This window comes from Belonocnema kinseyi, chromosome 2 (genome assembly GCF_010883055.1).
Source record: "Belonocnema kinseyi isolate 2016_QV_RU_SX_M_011 chromosome 2, B_treatae_v1, whole genome shotgun sequence".
NCBI lineage: Eukaryota > Metazoa > Arthropoda > Insecta > Hymenoptera > Cynipidae > Belonocnema > Belonocnema kinseyi.
Window position 1 is genome coordinate 69,328,056 of NC_046658.1, and position 24,936 is coordinate 69,352,991.

Consider the following 24,936-nt stretch of genomic DNA (forward strand, 5'->3'; position numbering starts at 1 on the left):
ACTAAATTTTCCGGAGGTGTGAATAGACATTTCGTTATGTTGGTCGGTCGACGACCGAATGACGGAAGGTCAAAAAGAGCCTTTATGATAAAAAAAGCCTGAAACAGTGGAACTTCGATATTTTCATGGGGTGTGAAAAGTTTGAATAGTGTTATTTTTCATTGATGCTTTTATTTAAGATATTTTTGAAGCACTATATGTGTTTTAAAGTAAATATTATTCTTCCCTAATCTTCATAAATAGGCTCACCAATAATTTATAATCTTCGTGAGATAAGTGTTGTTTCTATTCTGTATCAAATTTTCTTGCAAATAAAATTTTGATTTGAAAATCGCACGAACTCAAAGCCTAAACAACAATTAAACTTGGAGGACTATTTTTGGTATAAGAAAAATTAATTAAATTTACGTAATGGAATAGAATTTTTTTGAAAATTCAACAATTTCACCTGTTGTAATAATTTTCAGATTACAAAAAAAAACAATTTTCTTCTCAAAAATAAAAATTTGCACTGCTTTAAAATTTTGTCACCAGAGGACAGCACCTCCCGGAGCGTGATGTTACAATTCAATATGGCCGCGGCCATGGTGCAAGCGTAAACCATGGAACGTAAGGTTATAATTTACTCCGGAGCTGGCTAAGTAAGAATGTCAGATACAATTTTTAAAATCCAACTATTAAGTGTGTAGGAAAGTAGTAAAAATGTCGTGCCCGGCGGCAGTTCTGCCGCGTGTTTTTTCTGCGATACAAAATGTAAATACGAAAGAATTAGCGCAATGTACGGAGAGGGAAGTAAGACCAATTTTGCCGTGCTTGGTTAGGATGAGCCTAATTTCTCCACTTGATATAACACAAGAATGTGTCGAGGCTAGAAAAGAAATTCTTACAATACTCTCTGCAATTGAATCAGTCAATGCTATTGTTGGTTTACTTTCGATTGATTTTCATGGTTTGGAACTTGATGTCCGGCGAGAACAACAGTTGAGGTATTTGTAATTTATAACTTGACGCTTATACTTTTCATTGAATTTACTCACGTAAATTTACTCATCTATTTTACATAATACTTGTCCATATTTATTTGTACTTACGGGTCCTTCACGAAAGGTTGCGAAGGTTGGACTATATAAAAAACGTAGCTCAAAATATGCTAAAATATGGTAAAAACTAATTTCCATATTGTTTATCTTTTAATAGTATTTTTGTTTATTAGGCGAAATCTCATGGCCTTTTTTTATTTAGTCGGGCAATAGATTTGATGATTTTTAGAAAGATCTTTAAAAAATAATTTCTATAAACAAAGTCATATTGTGCAATTTTGTTGTACAAGATGGCTTGATTAGACATTATGTTTCTAAAGATCTGTTTAAAAATCGATTAAATAGACATTAAGCCCTGGACTACGCTCCTTTTATAAAAAAATTCGGTTTTTGGTGAACTGTATAGATTTTAATAGCTTTAAAAATTGTACCATCAATTTCATCATAAATTGCTTAATTTATAAAAATATTTTTTGCAAGGTTAAGGTATTTTGTGAGCTTTTTTTTTTGTAAACAGAACCAGGCTTTCTACTTATTTTCTTTCAATGTTGTTTATATGAGAGACATTTTTTCTCTTAAGTTGGTTGAAAGCTATCAGAATTGTTTATAAAAGCAGTCAAATAGAAGGCATTTGATTAAATGTTTTAAAAAGATATTGCAAAAATAGTGTCTTTAAGAAATAAGTGCGTAACGAAAATCTCGAAAGAATGTTGACAACATTTTAGTTTCTAAATATATTTAAAACACTTTTATAAGAATCATACAGCATTTTATAAGGTATCATTCACAAATTACGTCAGATATACGTAAAATACAATGGATTTTCAAATCAACAGTCAAGTTTTCAAATTAAGATCAATTTTGAACAAAAAATGGCAGTATTAAATTTTCAGATAAATAAATTATTTTTCAACTAAGAAAAAAGTAATTTTCAGCATAATTATTATATTTTTAACCATAGTGATGAATCTTGAATAAAAAAATTCTCAATGAAAAGTGTATATTATTTTATGTTTCCACCAAAGAATATTTTAATTTTCAATAAAAATTAGTTGAATCAAACCTAAAAATGCGAATTGCAAACCAATTATTAAAAACCTGAACCAAACCAGTCTAATTTTTAAACCAAAAATAGAAATTTCGAACAAAAGATTTGACTTTTTAACAAACAACAACTTTTCAATCAATAAAGCAAAACACTCATAAAAAATGTTAAGTTTTCAAACCAAAAATGCTAATTTTCGATCAAGAAATTGAATTTACATCCCAAAAATATGCATTTTCTATGAAAATAATTGAATCGCTACATTTTTAATTTAAAATGTTCATTTAAAAAAAAAACGAAGTTTCAACGTAATTGATTAATTTGTAACCAAAGATAATAATTTTTAACTATGTATAAAATAAATCTTTAACCAAAAAATTAAATTTTTAACTAAATAATTGAATTTTCACCCAAATTTGGCATTCTTGAAGATTTTTCCAACCTAACAGTTAAATTTTCCACCAAAGAAAATATTTTGCAGCCAAAAAGGTAAATTAGTTAACAATAAGATTAATATTCTACACAAAAGAAAAATTTTCAAGAAAATGCAGAAATTTTCAATCAAATATGTAGTTGAATTTTCAACTGAAGAAGGTAAAATTTTCGACGAAACCTGGAATACTTTAATTTCAGTTTAAAAAAATTATTTTAAACCAAATTTCAACAAAATAGTTGAATTTTGAACAAAAAAAGGGTTTTCAACTACAATAATGAATCATCAACGAACAAAAAAAAGTATTTCCCCTTCAACTAAATAATTATATTTTAAACCAAAAACGTTTTTCAGTCTCTATTAGCGAAGAGAAAGTCTTTCAATTTTAATTATATCGTTCTATTATTTAAAAAATCCTGGGGTCAATGTAAAATGGATAGGATGATTCGAGCAATAACTGATTGAAATACCCTGTAAACTCCAAATGTTTCCGTTTTTCTTTCTAAGAGATATTCATCTTGAAAAATTAATAAAACCTATAAAGTGTCAAGTTTTAAAATGAAATTGATCATATTGCAGGATCAAAATGTAAAGAGAAGCTCAAATTTTTTTAAATAACTAGCAAAAATTAACAGTTTGTGGAAAGTTTTGGTTTTCAAAATTGTTAATAATATGTAAAAATCTATGTAAATAATGCAATGAAAATACATAAAAATAGTTATTTTACACTTGTTGTAAAAATGCAATTGTGATTGTTATTTAATTATAAAGTTACTGAATGGCGTTCGTGCAAACTATAAATTTAATTACTATTGTAAGTGACTATCTTGATTAAATAAAATGTTACATTATAGATCTTGAATTTTTCTCAGTTTCATAATTCATTTAAATGTTACATTTTTTTACTATTGAATTCTAAAAATAAAATTTTTATGTAAAATAGAATAATTTAATACATTTATGTGTCAATTATGTCCAGAAAAGTGGTAAATGGAATCGTCAACAAAATTCGAATCATATTCAAATCAGGGTGTCTACCCTACCTGGAAAAAACTCAGTGATTATTAATCAGTGATTAAAAAAGTTTAGAGTTAGTTTTTCGGTACAAATTAATGTTTTGTTTTTAAAGGTGCATCATTTTATTTAAAAATTCATCTCCTAGGATGATAATTGAACTATTTTATTTAAAATTGTTGAGAAAATAAAATTTAAAATGTTGAGAATTTGTTTTTTAAATTGAAATTTTTCACTGAAAATATAACTGTGCAATATTTGATTAAAAAAAGTATTCTTTTAAGTTGCAAATGTTGACTTTTTTCGTAGAAATTAATCTTCTGGGTGGAAAATCAATCTTTTTATTGGAAATTTAATGATTCTAGTTAAAGACTAATCATTTTAGTTGAAAATTCGTTGGTTTAGTTGAAAATGAATCTTTTAACTGAAAATTTAACTATTCAATTTTTGTTTAATATTTAATTTTTGTTTTAATTTAAAATTGATGTATTTTCATCATAATTCGGCTTCTTTGGTAAAAATGGGTCTTCTATTCCATTTTTGGTTCAAACTTGATCTTTTTTAGTTAAAAATTCAATTATTTGGTTGAAGATTTGTCTTTTTTTTTGTATTTGATACTGAAAATATCTCGTTGAAAATTCATGTATTTTGTTTCAATTTTAAAATCCACCTATTCTAGATGAAGATTCATCATTTTATGTAGAAATTCATTAGTTGGTTGAAAATATAACAATTTTATTGAAAAATGGCATTTTTTTGTTGGAAATTCAACTTTTTTGTTAAAAATGCATATATATTTTTTTTTAAACGTCTATCTTGGTAGAAAATAGGGTTGTTTCCAAAGTCAGATATCATTTTTCCAATAAATGGATCTTATAGTATATAAAATTCTAATTTTGAAAACGCCCATTAAATATTTTTTACATATTGTTTACTATTTTTAATTTAATGTTGAAATATGAATTTTCTATCACGATGTCGATTGGAGGGCCCCTTTGACTTCAAAGGGGTCGGATTTTCCACTAATCACAGCTCATGTGTCATTGATTCTCAAATATCTTTTTCTCTGCCGATGTTTTGCTTATGTGTACATCGAAAATAGAAGTCGCGAAGTATTGCTTAAAAAAATTTCAAAAGAGGGTTTCGTAAAAGCCAATATCACAAATCTACCGAACCTAGATATATTTATGGTATGTTTAAAGAATTCATTGAAAAAGTACTTATATGGAGTCATGTTTACTGAACAATTCGTAAATATGTAGGATTTTAAAAGGTGTTAATAATTCTACTTAATGCTTTCCAGAAGAATACAAAGTTTTTTTCTTTTAAACGACTCAACAGAAAAAAAATTATAATGCAGCTTCGGTTCGGATAAAACTTTGTATTGACAAATTATTTTACCTAAAATCGTGAAACAACCGTATTAATCTTCCTGTTTGAAAGTTAATCGTCTTGTCTGAAAATTCATCTTTTTGGTTTAAAGTAAAACAACTTGGTTAAAAGTTCAATTAAAGTTGTTTTAAAAATAAATCTGTTTTTTTTTGTGTAAAAATAATTTTTTTAACTGAAAATTTAATTATTATATTTTTGATTGAAAACTGATCTTTTTTAGTTCAAAATTCATATATTTATTCGAAAATTGATCCTTTTCTGTTCAAAGTTCAACTGTTTGATTGAGAATTATTGTTTTTTTTTGAAAAATTTTCTTTTTGGCAGAAAATTAATCTTTTTTGTTGAAAATTAGACTATTGGGCTAAAAATTCACCTATTTGGTTGAAAATACAAATCTGTACTTGAAAATTTAGGAATTAGGAGCTGTTTAAATTGAATTTAATTCAGGGCCCACATTATTTAACCTAAATATGCATCAATTTTAAGTATAAGTTGATAAAGTAAAAATGTGTTTGAATTTATATTCAAATTTACGGACTTTAAAGACAAACTCAAGAATTGATTAATTATGTTTTTAGAATTATTTCATTATTTATTTAATCTATTGTTCTCAAATATTTAAGAATATCTTGAATTCTTATTGAATTACTAGAAACCAAAAAAAAAAATATTATTTACGATAAATTTCCGAAAAAATATACCTGAAAAAACTTTGGATACCTGGAAAAACTTGAGATACCTGGAAAAAACCTGAAATTGTCCGGAATTTTTTCCAGGATTTGAGTAGAACACTCTGTCAAATAGTCGAATTTTGATTCTACCTTGATGAATAGTTCACTCGCTAATATCTACAAAATGTTTTTTTTACATTTTGAAATAAATTAAAGCATGGTTAATGAGAAAAAATCTGATAGTTAACAACAATTGTAAGTTAATGAAAAAGATCGGTTTCATTCATATTGAATTTACTGGAATATACCCTATAATTTACTTGTATCAATCATGTACATTGTTCTCAAATTACATATGATTTCTTTAAAATCTATAACAAAAATGTTGAAAAATGAACACATTTTTTTATAAAGAACGGGTAATAAGTGCGCGCATAATGATGTGATTATTTTTAAAAAATTTTACACAAAAAAGCTGACAACATTCGAAGACATCTTATTCTGAGGAAAATAATACTAAATATTAAATGAATATAAATTTCTTAAATTTTATAGAAACCTCATGATTACCTATTTAATATATTTTATAAAAATATTTCTTTCCGCAGACAAACTATTAAAATTATATTAGATTTGTGCAATATAGTGCATGTATGATATTTGCACTACTTCTGTAATATGTTCCTTTAAAAAAAATTACCAAATTACTTAATCCTATGTTATTTTATAATTAACTCCGATAGTTCTCAACCGATTTAGGAGAAAAAATTGTAGCTCACATAATTAACATTCAAATGATGTAAGCAATTATCAATGAACAGATGAACTCGAGATTAGCAATTAATTTCAATTGATATTTATCACTTGAGTATGATAAATAATTCATTGTTTTCTTCACGATATGAATTTTGTATATGTATATTATGTGAAATTTCCCATTTCTGTATGTTAATTCGGGACAATTTACAAAAATAAATTTAAACTTTAAATACAAATAAATATATTTTAAATTTAAGAATAATTATCTTATCACATTGTTGAAAAATCAGTTTAAATTAATTGGAAAAACTACTAATCTCAAAAAAAAATGGTTTAAAATTAAAGGTAACCTCAATTAAAAATTTTTATTCATACATACGATCGTATGTCAATTTGTAATGTCTTGCAACACGATGAAATTGGAAATAATTCAAGATAAAAGTTTCAAACTTTGAATAAGAAGTAATTATTATTTAAACTTTAAAAAAATTACTAAGATGGATCAAAAATAAATGTAAAAAAATGTTGTTTTTTTTCCTAGGCAAAAACTGGGAAACACTCAAACCGACAGTGTCCTCGCCCAATCTCTGCAAAGTGGTCTTGCCCTAGAATTCGAGCGAAGCGAGGCATCTCGTCGAATTCGCCTCGTCCTCAGCGAAATTCTCTTCATCGCCTCTCAAATCCGCGAACAACAAAGGAGCCAGGACTTCCAAATCAAACATTCCGACCTCTTCGACAATGCCGTCTATATGGAAGAAATCACCTATGTCATCTGCATTGCCCTCGCCGAACTTCCAGAGCTTCTTTCCATTCCCGAAATCTGTGAAACTCTCCTCCACGTGAAACACGGTCCCGAAATAATTTGCTGGGTCGTAGCCAACAGTCCCGACAGTTTCACCGAAGTCTGCACCTTCCTGATCGCCAATGGCGAACGACAAGAGGAATCCAATCTTGGCAGTATCAGAACTAAAGCCCTGACGATGCTCTGCAGAATGAATCCAAGTCAAGCTCTCGCCGTCCGAGCGAAATGTGTCGAACTTTGCAGAATGCCAGCCCTCGCAATCACTCTCAGTCTTGAAAACGAATCCTTAAGTAATTCTCCCTTCGAAAGCGACATGGTTGCTTTCGTTTCCGGTTTGCTGCTCGGCAACGATCAGCAAGTTAGAAATTGGATTGCCATGTTCATCAGGAATGGCCAGAAAAGAAAAGGGGAATCACACACGGCTTTGCAATCTCTAAGGGAGGAATTATTGAGAAGGCTACAAAATATCGTATCACACAGTTCAGATTGTCAGTTAGCTGAATCTCATGTTGTGCAAGCGAGCGCACTTCTAAGACTTTACTGCGCTTTGAGAGGAATAGGAGGTATTAAATTTCAGGATGATGAAGTTTCTATGATTGTGAAATTGCTAACTTCACATCCTCCACCTTCGCCAGCAGGAGTCAGGTTTGTTTCGTTAGGTCTGTGTATGCTCATCGCGTGTCCTTCACTGATTGGACACCCAAATCTGGAGAAGAAAAGCATTGAATGGGTTCAATGGTTGGTGCGAGAGGAAGCTTATTTCGAAAGTGCGAGTGGTGTTTCTGCAAGCTTTGGAGAAATGCTTTTGCTGATGGCTATTCATTTTCACAGTAATCAACTATCAGCGATTTGCGAACTAGTTTGCGCGACTCTTGGAATGAAGATTCCGATCCGACCGAATAATCTGACGAGGATGAAGCAGATTTTCATGCTGGAGATTTTTACTGAACAGGTCGTCACTGCTCATGCTGTCAAGGTTCCTGTGACTGCGAATCTCAACGCGAATATTCCTGGATTTCTACCGGTTCATTGTATCCATCAGTTGTTGAAATCCCGGGCTTTTGCGAAACACAAGGTTCCGATTAAAAACTGGATTTATAGACAAATCTGCGACAGCGTTCCACCTTTACATCCGGTCTTGCCTGCCCTGGTCGAGGTTTATGTCAATTCGATTTTGGTCACGAATAATAAAACCTCGGAGCATACAAATAAACCGATTACCGAAGACGAGATCCGGAAGGTCTTCCAGAATAGTGTTTTTGGAGCGAATTTTGATGCGAAGAAAAGCGTGATGAGCATGGTGGAAATGGAAACGGATTATATGGATGTGGATACCTCGCAGCCTTCTTTAACATCACAGCTCCTCTTTTTGTATTATTTGTTGCTCTACGAAGACGTGAGACTGTCGAATATGCACCATTTTATTTCCCAAGGAAAGAAGGTGAAGTCATATTCGACTGATTTTCTTTCTGAGTTGCCGATAAAATATCTTTTGCAGCAAGTGCAGAGGGATCAGATGAGTTATGCTGGTTTGTTTTCACCCCTTCTGAGATTACTCGCGATGCATTTTCCACATTTATCCTTAGTGGACGACTGGCTTGATGACGAGGTGATTAATGTTGATTCGGTAACGACGAATCAGGAAAAAGTTGCGATTAATGATACTTCAATTATTGAAGCTTTTGGACATATAAGGACATGTGCTTCGAGAACTGGGAGATTATTGAGGCATCTGTTGTCCATGAAACCTTCGGATATTTGGCCACATGCGGAAATTATTATACATTATTTCAAGACGATCCTGGATGAGAAAGTTCCTAGGTATATTCAAGGTAAATAGAATTTTTTTCTCGAGTGTTAATAATGATAAGATTCAAGGAATTGAGCAGTGAAATTATTGTGTTTTTCAGAATTGTACAAACAAGTATGGCTGAGACTGAATACCGTATTACCAAGATGTCTATGGGTTTTGTCAATAAATGCATTATTGATAGAAAACTCAACAGTTAAAAACGTCTTCCTAACTCAAGAAAATATTGTCCTAGATCCACTACAAGTATTGCGTTGCGATATTAGAGTTTTTCGATGTGCTCCCGTCTTGTCCGTGATTCTACGGTGAGTTGACCTCAAATCAGAAAATTTAAATTTTAGTTACTTTTTCTGAAGAAAAAATTACTTTAATCCATCTCGTTTCAGATTTAAAAAGAAAAGAGAAAATTTAATTAATCCATGTATTTTTTTCCGTTTTTAAGTAGCATCCCCTTTTTCTTGCTTCTCTTGCCTAAATGCGAACTAAATTAATAGCACCCAATAATATAATCCAACTATTTTTAGTTGAAAGTTAATTCTTGTTGGTTGAAAATGTAATTATATCATTGAAAAGTCATATTTTTGGTTGAAAATCCAACGGTCTTATAAAAAATTCGTCTTTTGTTCGAAATTTCGACCAAGTGGTTCTTGTATGATAGTTAAGCTTTTTGTTGACATTTTATATGTTCAGGTCTAAAAGTCAAATTTGTTCTATAAAATTTGACTTTTTAGCTTAAAAATTCAACTTTTTTATAAAAAATACATTTTTGTTTATAAAAATGCAACTATTTGGTTTAAAATTATATTTTTTCTTAAAAACTTATTTTTTGAAGATAAAAAGTCCAAATTTCTCGACAGCATTAAAATTTTAGCTTCAAAACTGAATTCTTGATGAAAATTTATCTCTTTTGGTTGAAAATGAATCTTGTATGGTGGAACATTCAACTCTTTAGTTAAAATTTTAGATTTCCTGGTCGATAGTTAATTTTTATTTTTCATATTCATCTCTTTTCTGGTAAAAAGTTAACTTTTTGGTGGAAAATACAAATTTTTGGTTGAAAACTAATAATTTTTTTCGATTAAGGACTTACCTATTTTGTTAAAAGTTAGTATTTTTTGATAACAAATTAATCTTTTTGGTTGAAAATTCAATTATTTGGTTCAAAATTCATATATTTGGTTGAAATTTCATATTTTTCATAGAAATTTAATATTTTTTTCACTAAGGGTAAAAATTTTTGGTTGAACATTAAATAATTGTTGATTTTTTGTTTAAATGCGAACTAAATTAATCGAACCCAATAATAAAATCCAAATATTTTTGGTTGGAAGTTAATTCTTCTTGGTTGAAAATTTAAGTATTTTATTGAAGTAATATTTTTTGGTCGAAACTTAACTTTTTTTTTAAATACAACTCTTCAGTTAAAAACTTAGCTTTCCTGGTCGAAAGTTAGTTTTTATTTTTAAAATTCATCTCTTTTCTGGTAAAAAGATATCTTTTTTTGGTTGAAAATACAAAATTTTCTTTGTCAATTAATAATTTGTTTTGATTCAGGATTTAGCTATTTTGTTCAAAATTAATTTTTTTTAACTGAAGATTTGATTATTCCAAATTTGATTGAAATTCATCATTTTTTAGTTACAACTTGAAGTATATGGTTGAAAATTCATGTATTTGATTAAAAATTCGTATTTTTCGGTAGCAAATTAATATTTTTGGTTTAAAAATTCATTCTTTTCGTTGAAAATTTAATTATCCTATAGTTTTGGTTTAAAATTCACCACTTTTGGTTGAAAACTAAATAACTGTTGCTTTTTGCCTAAATGCGAACTAAATTTATAGAACCCAATAATAAAATCCAAATATTTTTGGTTGGGAATTAATTCTTGTTGGTTTAAAATTTAAGTATTTTATTAAAGTAATATTTTTTGGTCGAAAATCAACTTTTTTTTGAAAATTCAACTGTCTTATAAAAAAATCGTCGTTTTGGTTGGAAATTTCAACAGTTTGGTTGAAAATGCAACTATTTTTGGTTGCAGTTTAATTTTTTTTTGTTCGAAATTTCGAACATGCGATTGAGAATTTTACCTTTACGTTAAAAATTCAATTTTTTGTTGAAAATTCGTCTCTTGCTTGAAAGTGCAACTATTTCTAAATGCAAATGTTTGATTAAAATGGTTGTTTTTTTTCTCGTTGAAAATTCAGTTATTTGTTTTTTGGTTGATAACAATCAACCTTTTTGTTGAAAATTTATCTTTTCAAGTGAAAAAACATTTTTTCAAGATAAAAAGTTCAAATTTCTCGAAAGCATTCGAATTTTAGCTTTAAACCTGTATCCTTGGTGAAAATTATCTACTTTTGTTAAAAATGAATCTTTTTTTGTTGTAAAGTCAACTCTTTAGTTAAAAATTTAGCTTTCTTGGTCGAAAATTAATTTAAATTTTTTTAATTCAACTATTATGTTAAAATTAATTTTTTAATTACATATCTATTTCCTATTCCATGTTAGATTGCAAATTCATCATCTTTGAGTAAAACTTCGTTGAAAATTCATGTTATTTGTTAAAAATTCGTCTTACTCGGTAGCAAATTAATCTTTTTGGTTTAAAAATTCATCTTTTAAGTTGAAAATTCAATTGTTTGGTGCAACATTCATGTATTTTGTTGAAATTTCGTCTTTTTGATAGAAATTCAATATTTTTCGGTTAAGAATTAAACTGTGTGGTTAATAATGAAATGATAGTCTTGGTTGAGGATTCAACCACTTTGTTGAGTATTCGTTTTTTTTATATATATAAACTGCTCAAAATTTGTGCCGGTCTGTTGATTCTCGACAAAAATCGTTCATAATCTAAATAGTACACTACGGTGGGAAATTGTCGGTACTATCAGCGAACGTATTATTAAAAATGACTGCTGTTTTTCAAACGTGATTACTTGTTTAAAAAGGGAACAAGAAACTTTAATAAAATCCTATTAAAAATTGTTTTAAAAATCATATTAAGTTACGCATAAAATAAGCCCTAATTGAAATATTTTTGACTTTCGAAGAGAATGTACAATGCGAGAAGAAAAAAAAAAAATCTAGCATTCATATCAAACAGTCTTCAAGGTCTTCTCCTTAATTTAAACCAAGAAAACTTGAAAAATCTCCACGGGTTCTCCAGATACGTTTAAAAATGTCAACTTTCTATCTAGAACATTAAAATTGAAATTATTTTAATTTCTAATTTTTGGTTTTTCTATTTTCTATTGTAACTTATTGAAAGATAAATACAGCACTCAAGTTTTAAATGTTTATTTAAATTATAATAAAATTAATTACATTTTTTCTGAACATTACTTATAAAATTTAATAATAATAATAGTCACTTTTTCCAGTTTTTTTCAATTACCTTAATCTGTGTGGCAGCTCTGAAAATCAGAAAGAAAATTATAAAACCAAAGCAAACTCACTCTTTCCTAGTATTAAAGATGAATTTATTTTTCTATTTCTAGTATCCTACAAGCGACTTTAGCAGCTTCAAAATCTCAACTATCAAGACACATGCAAGACAGGCCCCTAACAGAAAAAACAGGCCAATTGACAAGTGAAGCCGAAAGAGAAGATCTCAGAACTGCTTTGGTAGGTGCGCAAGAGAGTGCAGCTGTTCAAATTCTTTTGGAGGCGTGCTTAGAAACCGAAGAAGATCGAACAGTTCCTGGACGAATGTGGTCTCTCAGAGAAATAAGAAGCGTCGTTTGCTCTTATTTGCATCAGATTTTTATCGCTGATCCCTCGTTGGCGAAACTAGTTCACTTCCAGGTTAGTCTTTAAAAAATAGTCGGAACTTTTGTTTGGACAAGTCTAACAAAGAGTTTGTTTATTCTAGGGATATCCAAGGGAACTCCTGCCAATCACCGTTTCAGGAATACCATCAATGCACATTTGTCTCGACTGGATTCCCGAATTACTTTCGCAACCTGAACCAGAGAAACAAGTATTTGCCGTCGATTTAGCATCGCACCTGGCAGTTCAATACGCACTTCCAAAAGCTCTGAGTGTGTCGCGGTTAGCTATCAATACCCTGATAACTTTACTGGGAGTTTTACCCGCCAAAGATAGAGTTATTCTCTTCATGCCGGTTTTATCAGCCCTGACAAGGATTTGTTTAGCTTTCCCCCCATTGGCAGAAGACACGACGGGTTTGCTTCTTCAACTCGGAAGAGTCAGTTCTGCTCAAGCAGCTTTAGGGGATAAATCTGCTGAGAAATTGTGCCAAGCAGTAAATTCGACATTCTCATCTCTATTGCAGAAATCAATTCTCCAATCGAGGGTTTACTAAACCAATTTGTAAATTCTGTACATAGACTTTATTGTATTGAGAATACAAGGAAGAACTTAATGTAAAAACTCCTACACGATTTAGAAGTGTAGAATTAATGTTAATAAATTAATCTTGGAGAAAATTAATTATTATCCAATAGATTGAATTGAGATCTTTTCTTCCTTTTTCAAATTATTCGTGGGATTTAAACATTGTTAGGTTTGGGCAGTTTTTGTTGTTAAATATTTAGTTTTATTAGAATGCGCACTTGATTTTGAAATTTAATTAATGTTATCATGTTTGTTATAAGAAAATTATTTTATTTTTATCAAATTTTTTAAGTTTGGTGCAAATTCGCAAAGGACATATAAATGCTGAAAAATTTAGCGACATTTGATTATATTGAAAGGGTGTATTTTATTTTAAAATAAACTAAACAATTTCGATATTTTATAATGAAATTGATGAATTGTATGCAGAATAGATTCATTTTTCGAAAATAAAAGCGAAAAATATGTAATTTATATAGGTAAATCTATTTTTTAAATATGAAGTAAAAAGAATTTAAATAAAATAAAATAATTTTGGTATGCGGAATCTTTCCTCGGATCCAACATTATTTTTAATATACATTTTACACATTTAACTAAATTTACAAAAACAGTAAATTAAATGGTATTTTAGAGGCTGAGACAGGGTGTCCAGCGATTCTTAGGAACAAAATTTAAGGTCTGTTCCAGGTCAAGGAATCAAGTTTTTCCAGGTCTCCTTTTTTACGTCAAATAATGAAATAGCCGTTTGTTATAGGTGCAAAAATGAGCATTTCATTTTTTAATGGTCAACAATTTTTAAAGAAAGCAGAACCATAAATAAACAAAATTGTTCATTTTTGTGGACATTAAGCGTCTTTGAAATCCTTAAACTCTTCGAAAAATTTTTGAAATATTTTGATGTGAAATTTCTGAAATCTTTTGAAATTTTTAAGCTTTGGTAAAATATTTTAAGTCCTTGGAGACTTTATGAATTTTTTAAAATCTTGTATTCTTTTTAAATTATTAAAATATTTGTAATCAGTGTAAAATCCTAGAAATCGGATATGCGCTTTTTTAAATCTTTGACAATTTTCGAAAACTTTGGGAAATTTTTAGAAATATTTATTTTTGAAATCAACTTTATTCGTTGAAATCGTTGAATTATTTGAGATCTTAGTGAAATCTCTTCAAATCGTTTAAAATCTTCGAAATCTTTTTAATTTTTTGAAAAAATCTGGTGTTCCTTACCTTTTTGAAATATTTGGAATTCTTTTGTATTCGCATTTCAATAAAATAACTGTTTCAAAAGAAAAAATTTAATTTAAGGTTCTCATGAAAAAATTAAGATTTCCAGGTTTTTCAAGGTCACTGGACACCCTGTTAGAACATAAATTGTCTCAGGTGTACAGAGAAAATTAAATTTCGAGTTAAGAAATATGAATAGAAAGACCACTTGCTAAGTAAATTTTAATTCACTATATAGTCACAAAATTCGATAATCGACATTTTAAATAATTTTCAATTGCTTAAACAATTTTTTTCAGTAGATCGTGAAAACTAATTTTTTTCGGGATAAATGATAGACTTGATGTCAAACGTAATTTTGTTTTGTTTTCAATTTATTATAATTAAATGCTCAAGATTTATAGGATACATTTTTTTAAAGCAAATGTAAATTATTTAAATAATTGTAAACTGTCTTTCATCAAAAATCTCACTCTTAGCATTCATTATATATGCGTTATTAATTCCAAAAATTGGGAACTTTAAAATTGACCGAGAAAAAAATGGTGTAAACAAATGAGAATTGTCTAAATAATAACCAAAGATCCTTTAAAATATATAACACTTTGAATAGTTTAAATATTATTAAATTGTTTCATTAACTCCAGAAAAGAATAACTTTTTGCAATAAATAGGGAAAAACTTTATTAAACCAATGAAAATTCTCTAAATAATTATCAAATTTGTTGAATGAGATAACACAAGGAGTTGGGGGGGGGGGGCAACAATCAAAATTATCGGATCGAAATTACTCCTTGAGAATTTCTTAAGAAGTTAATAAACTAATTTCAGTGTGGCCGCTGGACCGGGAAACCCGTGAATTTTATGAGACGAGGAAGAACCGGAAAATGACAGTCAATTTATTTTTTGACCGGGAATTCAATAAATCTTTAGGAAAAAAATGTTGCAAGTTTGATTCTGACCGTTTTAAAGACATAAAAATTAAAAATTAGATCCGTTTGGAATCGAGAATTTTTAATAAAAAATATTTTTGGTTGATCAACTGTTAACATATAAATTATAATGATTTTGAAATTGAACTGTACATTAAAAATTAACAAGTGAATAATAATAAAATTGATTTTATAAGACAATTCTGAATCAGTTCAAAATTTGAGAATTTCCAGATTTTAATGTTAAAAATTAAAACGGCTCAATTGGAAACTCTTAGTATTTAAACAAATGTGAACTCCCGATTGAAATTTATCAACTATTTAAAATTTTTTGAAACTTCCAAATTGTTTCAGTCTGAAATTTTTAATTTTTTAAATAATAAAAAGATCAATATCTTAATTTTTAAAAACATTTGACATTTCATTTCAAAACATTGATTAGGAAACAAATATTTTAAAGTAAACAAAAAAAACGTTGAACGTAACAACCTTAATTATTCGATTTGAAATTTTAATTTGTAAGTAAGGTTGTTCAATTTTGATGTACCAATAAATATTCAACACCTATTATTCCTAGAAAAAATCGAGTAAGTTTAAAATGTATTTAGAAATTTTTAAGAAATGGCCTGATTTAATAAACATATAGATTTTTGAAGATTTCTAACAAAAAATTTCGAAGCTTTTTGAGAATTGTGAAAGTCTTCAAAAGAACAAAAAACATTTTCTTAAGATTCATAGGAAAATTGTAAATGATTTTTTTATTATTTTTAAAAGAATATTTAAAAAGTTTTGCAAATTTGTAAAAAATGAGTCTGCAAAATTTTAAGGAAATATTTTTTATTTTGCAGTATTTTTCATAATTGTCAGGAAAGATTTTAGGAAAAATTGTTTAAATGTTTAGAAGTTATGAAAAAATGTCAAAAGTAATATATTTTTTTAAAGGATTTTTGCTTAAAATGATTTGCAGCTCAGTTTTTATTACACCAAATGAAAAAATGTTACCTGTAGAGTTCGAATTTTTTAATTTAATTTACCGCGAAAAAATTATTGAGAAACGGGAGATGACCGGGATTTTTTTATTAGAACGACCACCCTGTAATATACGAAACGAACACATTTTGTTTGTCTCAAAGTGGCATGAATCGCATATTATACATGATATAATATGAAATAATGATTTTTTAGTAAATTATCTGAAAATCAGTAAAATAAATTAAACACAATATAAATATTGAGTGGCAGAATAAGTCAGATTCTCTTATGGTATCGAAAAACTTTGACTTGCAAAGACCAGAAGATGATGGTAATTGAAGAGATTAGAAAATTTTTAAAGTATGTTGAGGATTATCCATAATTTGTATTTTATAGAGAAATCGTAAATTAAAATAATTTTTAAGTTCATTATAGAAACAAGTGCAGTGGATATATACAAAAAATAGAAAAACTTTAAGCCATGAATCTGTAATATTAAGGTTTGCATTTAACTACAATTCAATGATAACAGTTATGTTGACCAGAAATCTGCTTTTAATTTATTAATTTTTTAATTCAAGATGTTTCTTAACTCTTTATTTCCTTTTCTTAGTACATATTTTCATGCCTTCATATTTTTCTTTTTGAAATTGAAAGAAAAATATCAAAGTAATATGTAGTACAATATTGGACAATTTATTCATTTACAATTAAAAAATTAAATGATTCTCCGAATTTTGAATATCGCTCACAGACCTCGAAATTATTTGGGAATAGAATAATTAATAAACTTGTCTAAATTCAAACGCAAAAATATATAATGTTGCTATAATCTTTATAATACAATATAGAAAAGATTGTTATATTACGTACTATAATATAAAAAAACGTGTTACAATATTACATATGTACTCGTAGTTTATCAAAAGATGGAGTTTAAAATTACAATCTCGTGCTTATACTAATGAACTCTTTTTTACACAAACCACTTTTAATTCCACTATACACTTCAAATTCTAGCGAAAAATCAAAACCAATATTTTCACTGTTTTTCCGTTACAATTTATAAAATCAATTAATTTCTCTAAAAATTAACGCTTGTCCTTTTTAAGGAGTGCAAACATTTACAAAAATTGTATAAAACAAAGTAACAAACGTTCAAAATCATAACAAACTTTTTAATTTAAAAAATTCCCCTTCACAGTTCAACGTCCAATCTTAAAAAATAAAGGCAGACTATTTTCTTAAGTAGTAATTGAAATAAAAAAGTAATTATAACGAAATTACTTTAATTTTGCAACTGCAATACATTAGACTAACTTTGATTTTTAGGCGTGGACTTTGAGCACAAACATCTATTTTTTAATAGAGGGAAGCAGGTATAAATTTTATATAGGCCTTTTATATATTCTTTTGAGATGAAGATATAACCTAATCTTCCTTTTGAATTTAGAGTACCTATATATATTAAGCTGTGGATCAAACATTTAAGCGACTTTTTGTTCGTAGACATGATCACATTTGTATCATAAATATAATTTTTAAAGCGAAGTATGTATTCTTTTTCAATTTTGTTCTAAAATATTATTTTCATATTACCAAATTATATTATTCATAAACTATGACAGATGGTTAAAAGAGTGTGGGGGGGGGGGGGGGGGGGGGGGGGGGGGGTGAAATTACATATTTCCATAAGAACTCGTTCTGCAAAAGTAGTATGGGATGGAAAAAGTGAAAAATTCCGAGACGTAGTTTATGATTAGCTACTGTAGCTTGAATTTTTTTACTCTTCCAAATATTGTTTATGTCGCTATCGAAAAAGCGAGAGTATTTTATATTTACAAAAAAACAGTCCATGTGTTTAAAGTACGTTTTCTCTCTTATCCCTCAGTAGTATTTTAATTCCCTTTCTTTTTAATTTTGAAACAAAATATCTGTGCAAAACACATTTACAATTTTTTGATAATCCAGGTATAGTTCAAAAGAGGCGGGCAGTTTTCATCCATTACGTATTTTAAAAATACGTATTTATAAAACGATTATCTCTTAAACTAACTTTTACCAAGTTTTAAGCCCATAAATTAATAAACTGTTCTTCACGCTTCTATTAATTTATATAAATTCTTTTCAAGATAAACAAAAATTCGCACTAAAAACAATGATAAATAATACCCCCAAAATAAAATAAAAATATGGTCTCAATAAGTGACAGAATGTAAATTTCTCGTTGCACTAATTAGCTGCTATCAGAGACATTTCATTTGGTAATTGGTGATTAGAAAATCAAACAATAATACTGTTATTTACACCCGCTCTGGCAAACTGCAAGAATAATTGTTCCAATGTTGCTGATAATACTGTAAAGTCTTCGATACAACTGTACTTCTCTCTCAAAATGTCCATCACGCCGTACATTTTCTTCCATGTCGTTTTGGAATTAGTAACGTGATATGTCATGTAACCCTAAAAAAGTAAAAGATTTAATTAATTTACTGTATTTAATATAACCGAGGGAATCTAACATGTAAAATTTTTAATTTAAAGCAGCCTGATTATTTTATAAATATATAATGGTATTTACAATGTGCTCATCACGAAGTTCACAATCAAGAGAATTTTCCATATCCTTCTTGATATTTTCTACATCAGTTTCGGATCTTTCTGGATTTAGTTTGATATTTATGTCGTAACCAGCACCGAAACGTTGCTTCAATTGTTGACTTGGGCCGATGCAAACCAACTGCCCTCTTACCATAATGACTAGCCGATTGCAAAGAGCTTCGCATTCTTCCATGCTAAAGAAAAAAGGTATCATGCAATGAAATTTAATATACTGAAGATTATTAATGAATCGAAAGATAATTATAAATGAGAATAATCATTGGATTTAAAGTTAAATGGTTTAATTTTGAACGTTAAAGTGGAAAAATGTACTGTTAAAGGCTACACATTTATTTCTCGTTAGTTTGCAAATGTTCCTAGGAAACCGTTAAGCGAATCCAGGAGATTATTATTGATCAATTTATCACTAATTATGTTTTTTAAAGCTTAAATGATTTCAATAAACTGAACTTTCTTATTTTTTTGGAATAGAACTGTACTCATTTCTAGTTTTGAGTTCATCTGGTCCATGATTTGTTTTCATTTGTGACCATTCCAGTGTCGGTAATTTACTGTATTTTAGTAACTAGTTACAATTAGTAGATAAAGTAACTTCAAGTTACCTAAAAAGTTAATTTTTTGACTTCTCTAATATTATAATTTAAAAATAAAAATAATTAACATGATAATTCATAAAATAATGTATTGTGTACCTAAGAATGAACCGGTCTTTTTTTAACAAAGTAGTTTAAATATCCATCAAGTAATTACATTTTCAACAAAAAAAGACAAATTTTCAATGACAGAGTTAAATTTCCAACAAAAAAAAGTTCATTTTTAACCAAATAGTTTCATTTTCTACCAAAATATTCCAATTTTCTACCTGAAAGAAAAATGAATTTAAAACAAAACAATTAAATTTTCCACCAAAGTGATGAATTTTCAACTAAAACTAGAAGCTCTTACGCGCGCGAAACACTGCTTTCATTGTAATTATTCTATTTGGAAATTAAGTTGAAGAAAACACCACGATAATCATTTTTACTTTAATAACTTCTATTTATACACGACTTCGCATGGGTACCATATACGACGAAAGATCGGGTTGTGTACTCGAATTTTGAAAACCCTACTGAACTCGGGAGGTGGTTTTCTGCAGTTTTCCTCTCATCGGACCAAACGTTTATGCGAAGGCGAGTACTTTGACCAAACTCGTATGTAGCTGCATTGTAAATAAACCTTAGTAAAAGAATGACTCTATTCGTTAGAAAATAGTCAAATTCTAAACGTTTTATGAAACTTCTTTCAATAATTAATAATTGATAACTCTGGTAAATTTAACAAATAACCTAGAAAAGAGGCATCACAAAAACAATCTTAGTTAACTTCGTAAACAAATTTTAATAAAACCCAACTCTCAATATGTTTATGAAAATTGTTTGAATGATTAATAATTATTATAAATTTAGAAAGTAACGTGGAAAAGGATCATAGAAAGACATTCTTAGTTCATTCCGTAAAGAAATTATGCCTCTTCCTTGAAAAATAGCCAAACTATAAATATGTTGATAAACATTTTTTATATAATAGTTGTAGATTTTCAAAGCATCAGAGAAAAGGAAATCATCGAAAAGATATTTTTAGATAATTGTGGTAAAAAGTGAAGCCTAGTCGTAGAAAGAAATGAAAACTGTTAATTTTTTAATTGAAATTCTTTCAATAATTAATAGTTCTTGTAAATTTATAAATCAACATAGAAAAGAGTCATCGAATGGGCATTCCTAGTTGATTTGAAAACAAATTAACTCGTTGGATAAACGTCAAACTCTTAATTTTTAAAATAAAATTGTTTAAATAACTAATAGTTCTCGTAAATTTTCCAAGCAATATAGAAAAGACTCACCGGATAGACATTCTTAGTCGACTCCGTAAACAAATTGACTTGTAGCAAAAAGGCCAAACTTTAAATTTTTTAAGTAAAATTGTTTAAATAATTAATAGTGTTTGTAAATTTGCAAAGCAATATAGAAAAGAGTCATCGGATAGACATTCTTAGTCGACTCCATAAACAAATTGACTTGTAGAAAAAAAGACAAACTCTTAATTTTTTAATTAAAATTGTGCAAATAATTAATAGTTCTTGTAAATTTACAAAGCAACTTAGAAAAAAAGTCATCGGATAGACACTCTTAGTTGACTTTAAAAACAAATTGATTCGAAGGACAAAGGCCAAACTTTTAATTTGTAAATTAAAGTTGTTTAAATAATTAATAGTTCTCGTAAATTTGCAAAGCAACCTACAAAAGAGTCACCGGATAGACTTTCTTAGTTGAGTCCGTAAACAAATTGACTCATGGAGAAAAGGGTAAACTCTTAATTTTTAATTAAAATTGTTTAAATAATTAATAGTTACTGTAAATTTGCAAAGCAACATACAACAGAGTCATCGGATAGACTTTCTTAGTCGACTCCGTAAACAAATTGACTGGTAGAAAAAAGGGCAAACTCTTAATTTTTTAATTAAAATTGTTTAAACAATTATTAGTTCTTTTGTAAAGCAACATAGAAAAGGGTTAGTTGACTCCATGAACAAATTCTCTCGTAGAAAAAAGTTAAACTCTTAATTTTTAATTAAAAATTGTTTAAATAATTAACGCGAGCTCGAACGTGCCTGTTTCACTTTTCTATCACTCTATGGGAAGCTGCGACCTGCTTTCAACTATAGGATTATGAATCTTTAACCAAACAGCTGAATTTTTAATAAATTAGTTTAATTTTCAACCAGAAAAGATGACTTTTCAACAAAATATTTGAACCCTCTACAGCGATTTGAACTATCTACCAACATCATTTAATTTTTAACAAATATGTAGAAGATTTGAATTTTCAACAACAAAAAAAGAGATTTTTTACCAAAAAGATAAACATTGAAACGAAAAAGAAAAAAAAGTCCTATAAATTGTTGAATTTTCAAACAAAAAAAAAGAATTTTCAACAAAACTTTTACGTTTTCGAACCGAAAATATGACTTTTCAGCCACACAGTAGAACGTTCTACCGAAATATATGAAATTTCAACCAAGTAGTTAAATTTTAAACCAAAATATGATGAATTGTAAACGAAAATATAAAAGCTGATATTATTTCAACCAAAAAAGATTTTAATTTGAAATCAATTATATTCGAATTTAACAAAAAAAAAAAAAAAAACGAATTTTCAACAAATACCTGAATCTTCAATAAAAAAACATTAATTTTGTACCCATAACTAACCCATAAACCCGTTCCAACAAGAAATATACAAAACACAAAGTAACTTCAAAGTAATTAAAATTAAAGTTCCAAGTTATTGCAAAAATCGTAACTAAGTTACGTTCCAAGTTACTTGTAAAATAGCAGCGAATTTACCCTAAAAGTTACAAATAATTCATCTTTTTAGTTACTTATTTACTTTTTAGCATTTATTATCCAACATTGGACCATTCAGACCGATAATGAATAATATGTTTAATTGTTTTAATTAAATTTTTTCAGAATCCTTTTTCAGAAGCACACGCACTCTTTTGCAAGATGTTACGTATTAATACAAGTCAATTTAATTGTGATATTACCTGTGAGAAGTAAGTATAATGGATTGTCCCGTCAATTGGCAAGATTTAATTACATGCCAAAGAGACCTGCGAGCGGCAGGATCGACGCCTGTCGTAGGCTCATCCAACAAAACGAGATTAGGATTACCAATAAGGGCAATCGCAATATTGAGACGCCTTTTATTTCCTCCACTGTAAGCACCACTTGGTTGAGCCGCACAAAGATTCAGATCTAGAAGAAAAACATTTGTCAAAAATTCAGACTAAACCAAAAATAACATTTATTTTCTATTTGATTTCATATTGATTTTTACTTAATCTGTTGACCCATATCTCAACTTCTGAATCTAATTGACTCCTAGGAACGCCTCGAAGAAGTGCGAATAATCTCAAATGATCTCTGGCATTCAGCGAAGTGATTAAAGCCGAATTTTGAGGGCAGTATCCCATCTGGCTCAAGTACTGCAATAAAAATTTGTTTTTAGCCAAAGCTGCCCCCTCTACTTTTGAGTGTCTACCAGATAACAAGATTTCAAATATTTCAAAAGGTTTCAAAGATTTCAACAATTTTACAGATATCACAAACATTTAAGTGATTTCACAGATTTAAAGTTTTTGAATACAATCAGAGAATCCTTAATAAAAATAAAAATCTGAACTGAAAGAAAAATAAATTCGAACATACCTCGTTTCTGTTTGTATAAATTTCCTTTCCACCCAAAAACATAGCTCCACTATTAGGAAATTCCTCTCCAGTCAGCATTCTGAAAGTGGTGCTTTTTCCAGCACCATTTACTCCCAGTAATCCGAAGCATTCGCTTTTTTTGACCGAGAAACTGATTTCTTTAACAGCAGCTAAAGGCCCGTAAGATTTGCTGAGTTCGTAAACCAAATAAATAGTGTCTGTATCTACTTCGGAATTTGCCATCATGTTGCTCTCGTTCATCTTTTCCCTGCTGCCTTGCATCTTTGCAGGGTCACCTACAAGAGTAAATAATAGATTTGATTTTATTATACATATTTCTCTGAAAATAAATAATGGTGGCGATTTGATGGACGATTTTAAATTCCTGATCATTTTCCGATTTTTCCCGGTCAAGTTTTTCAATTTTCCCGGTCAATTGAAAGTAATATACTCATATTTGTCGCAAAAACCAAGATTTGGTTTAATTAATGACGTTCATTCTAAACATCATTTAACAGAACAGATCAAAACATTGCAAAATAAATTAATTTGGGAGACTTCAATTTTGTACAAAAAATGGAATAGTTAAACTATCAGTTGAAAACATTAAATTTCCATTAAAAAAAAAAAACAGATTTTAAACAAAATAGTTCAATTTGCAACCAAAGTGATGAATTTTCCAATAAAATTATAAATCTTCAACTGGAATAGTAAAATTTTAAACCAAAATATAATTTTGAACTTAAATGATCAAAATTTATCTGGCACACTTGAATGTTCAACTTAAAAGATGAATTTTGAAACAAGGAGATTAATTGTCAAATAAAAAGATTAATTTTCTACCAAAAAAAAACAATGTTTGAATAAAATACATGCATTTTTAACGAAATAGTTTAAAAAATTACTTTCAACAACAAAAAACTAACTTTAAAAAAGTAGTTACATTTTCAAAGAAAGTGATGAATTTTCAAATAAAATTATAAATATTCAACTAGAATAGTTGAATTTTAAATCAGAAAGATGAATTTTAAACTGGAATAATGAATCTTGAACTATAATAATTAAATTTTTGACCAGAAAGATAATTTTTCAACCAAAAATTGAATAATTAAACTTTTTGTCAAAAAATGGATGCTCAGCCAAAGAGATGAATTTTTAAGTATAATTACGGAATATTCAACTGGAATAACAATTAAATTTTCAATTAGAAAAAAATTCAACCAAAAATAATCCAAAGAAAAAAGTTTTCAATCAAACAGTTCATTTTTCAACCAAAGAAATGAATTTTCAATTAAAAACGATGCATCTTAAACAAAAATTAATTTTTAACAAAAGACTTTCAATTTCCAGCCAATAATTTTATTTCCAACCTAAAAGATGAATTTCCAATTAAAATGATTAATATTTAACTGGAATATTTGAGTTCTTAACTGAAAAGAATTTTTAAACAAGAAGATTAATTTTTAAATAAAAAGATTAATTTTATTTAAAAGAAATATATTTTTAAGAAAATACGTAAATTTCAAATTACAAAAGACATATTTTCATCCAAATTGATGAATTCTGAACTAGAAATAATCAACTTTCAACTAAAAATTGAACACTTA

General features: G+C 28.2%; 2 protein-coding genes across 5 annotated transcripts in view; one reads left to right on the forward strand and one right to left on the reverse strand.

Moving 5' to 3' along the window:
• Window positions 1–594: 594 nt before the first annotated feature.
• Window positions 595–13,419, forward strand: LOC117167525 (integrator complex subunit 2). Its single transcript, XM_033352527.1, has 5 exons — window positions 595–986; window positions 6,896–8,988; window positions 9,067–9,271; window positions 12,465–12,771; window positions 12,839–13,419. The coding sequence occupies exons 1-5, from the start codon at window positions 703–705 to the stop codon at window positions 13,289–13,291; spliced, it is 3,342 nt and encodes a 1,113-aa protein (XP_033208418.1). The 5' UTR covers window positions 595–702; the 3' UTR covers window positions 13,292–13,419.
• A 4,707-nt stretch (window positions 13,420–18,126) lies between these two features.
• Window positions 18,127–24,936, reverse strand: part of LOC117168371 (retinal-specific phospholipid-transporting ATPase ABCA4-like) — a 31,101-nt gene continuing 24,291 nt past the window's right edge. For all 4 annotated transcript variants that reach the window (XM_033353969.1, XM_033353968.1, XM_033353967.1 and 1 more), the window contains 5 exons: window positions 23,330–23,625; window positions 22,959–23,106; window positions 22,666–22,876; window positions 19,036–19,249; window positions 18,127–18,917 (listed from right to left, as the gene is read on the reverse strand). In XM_033353969.1, the coding sequence (XP_033209860.1) occupies window positions 18,738–18,917; window positions 19,036–19,249; window positions 22,666–22,876; window positions 22,959–23,106; window positions 23,330–23,625 (1,049 nt within the window). In that variant the 3' untranslated portion in view covers window positions 18,127–18,737. The remainder of the gene's footprint in view (window positions 18,918–19,035; window positions 19,250–22,665; window positions 22,877–22,958; window positions 23,107–23,329; window positions 23,626–24,936) is intronic.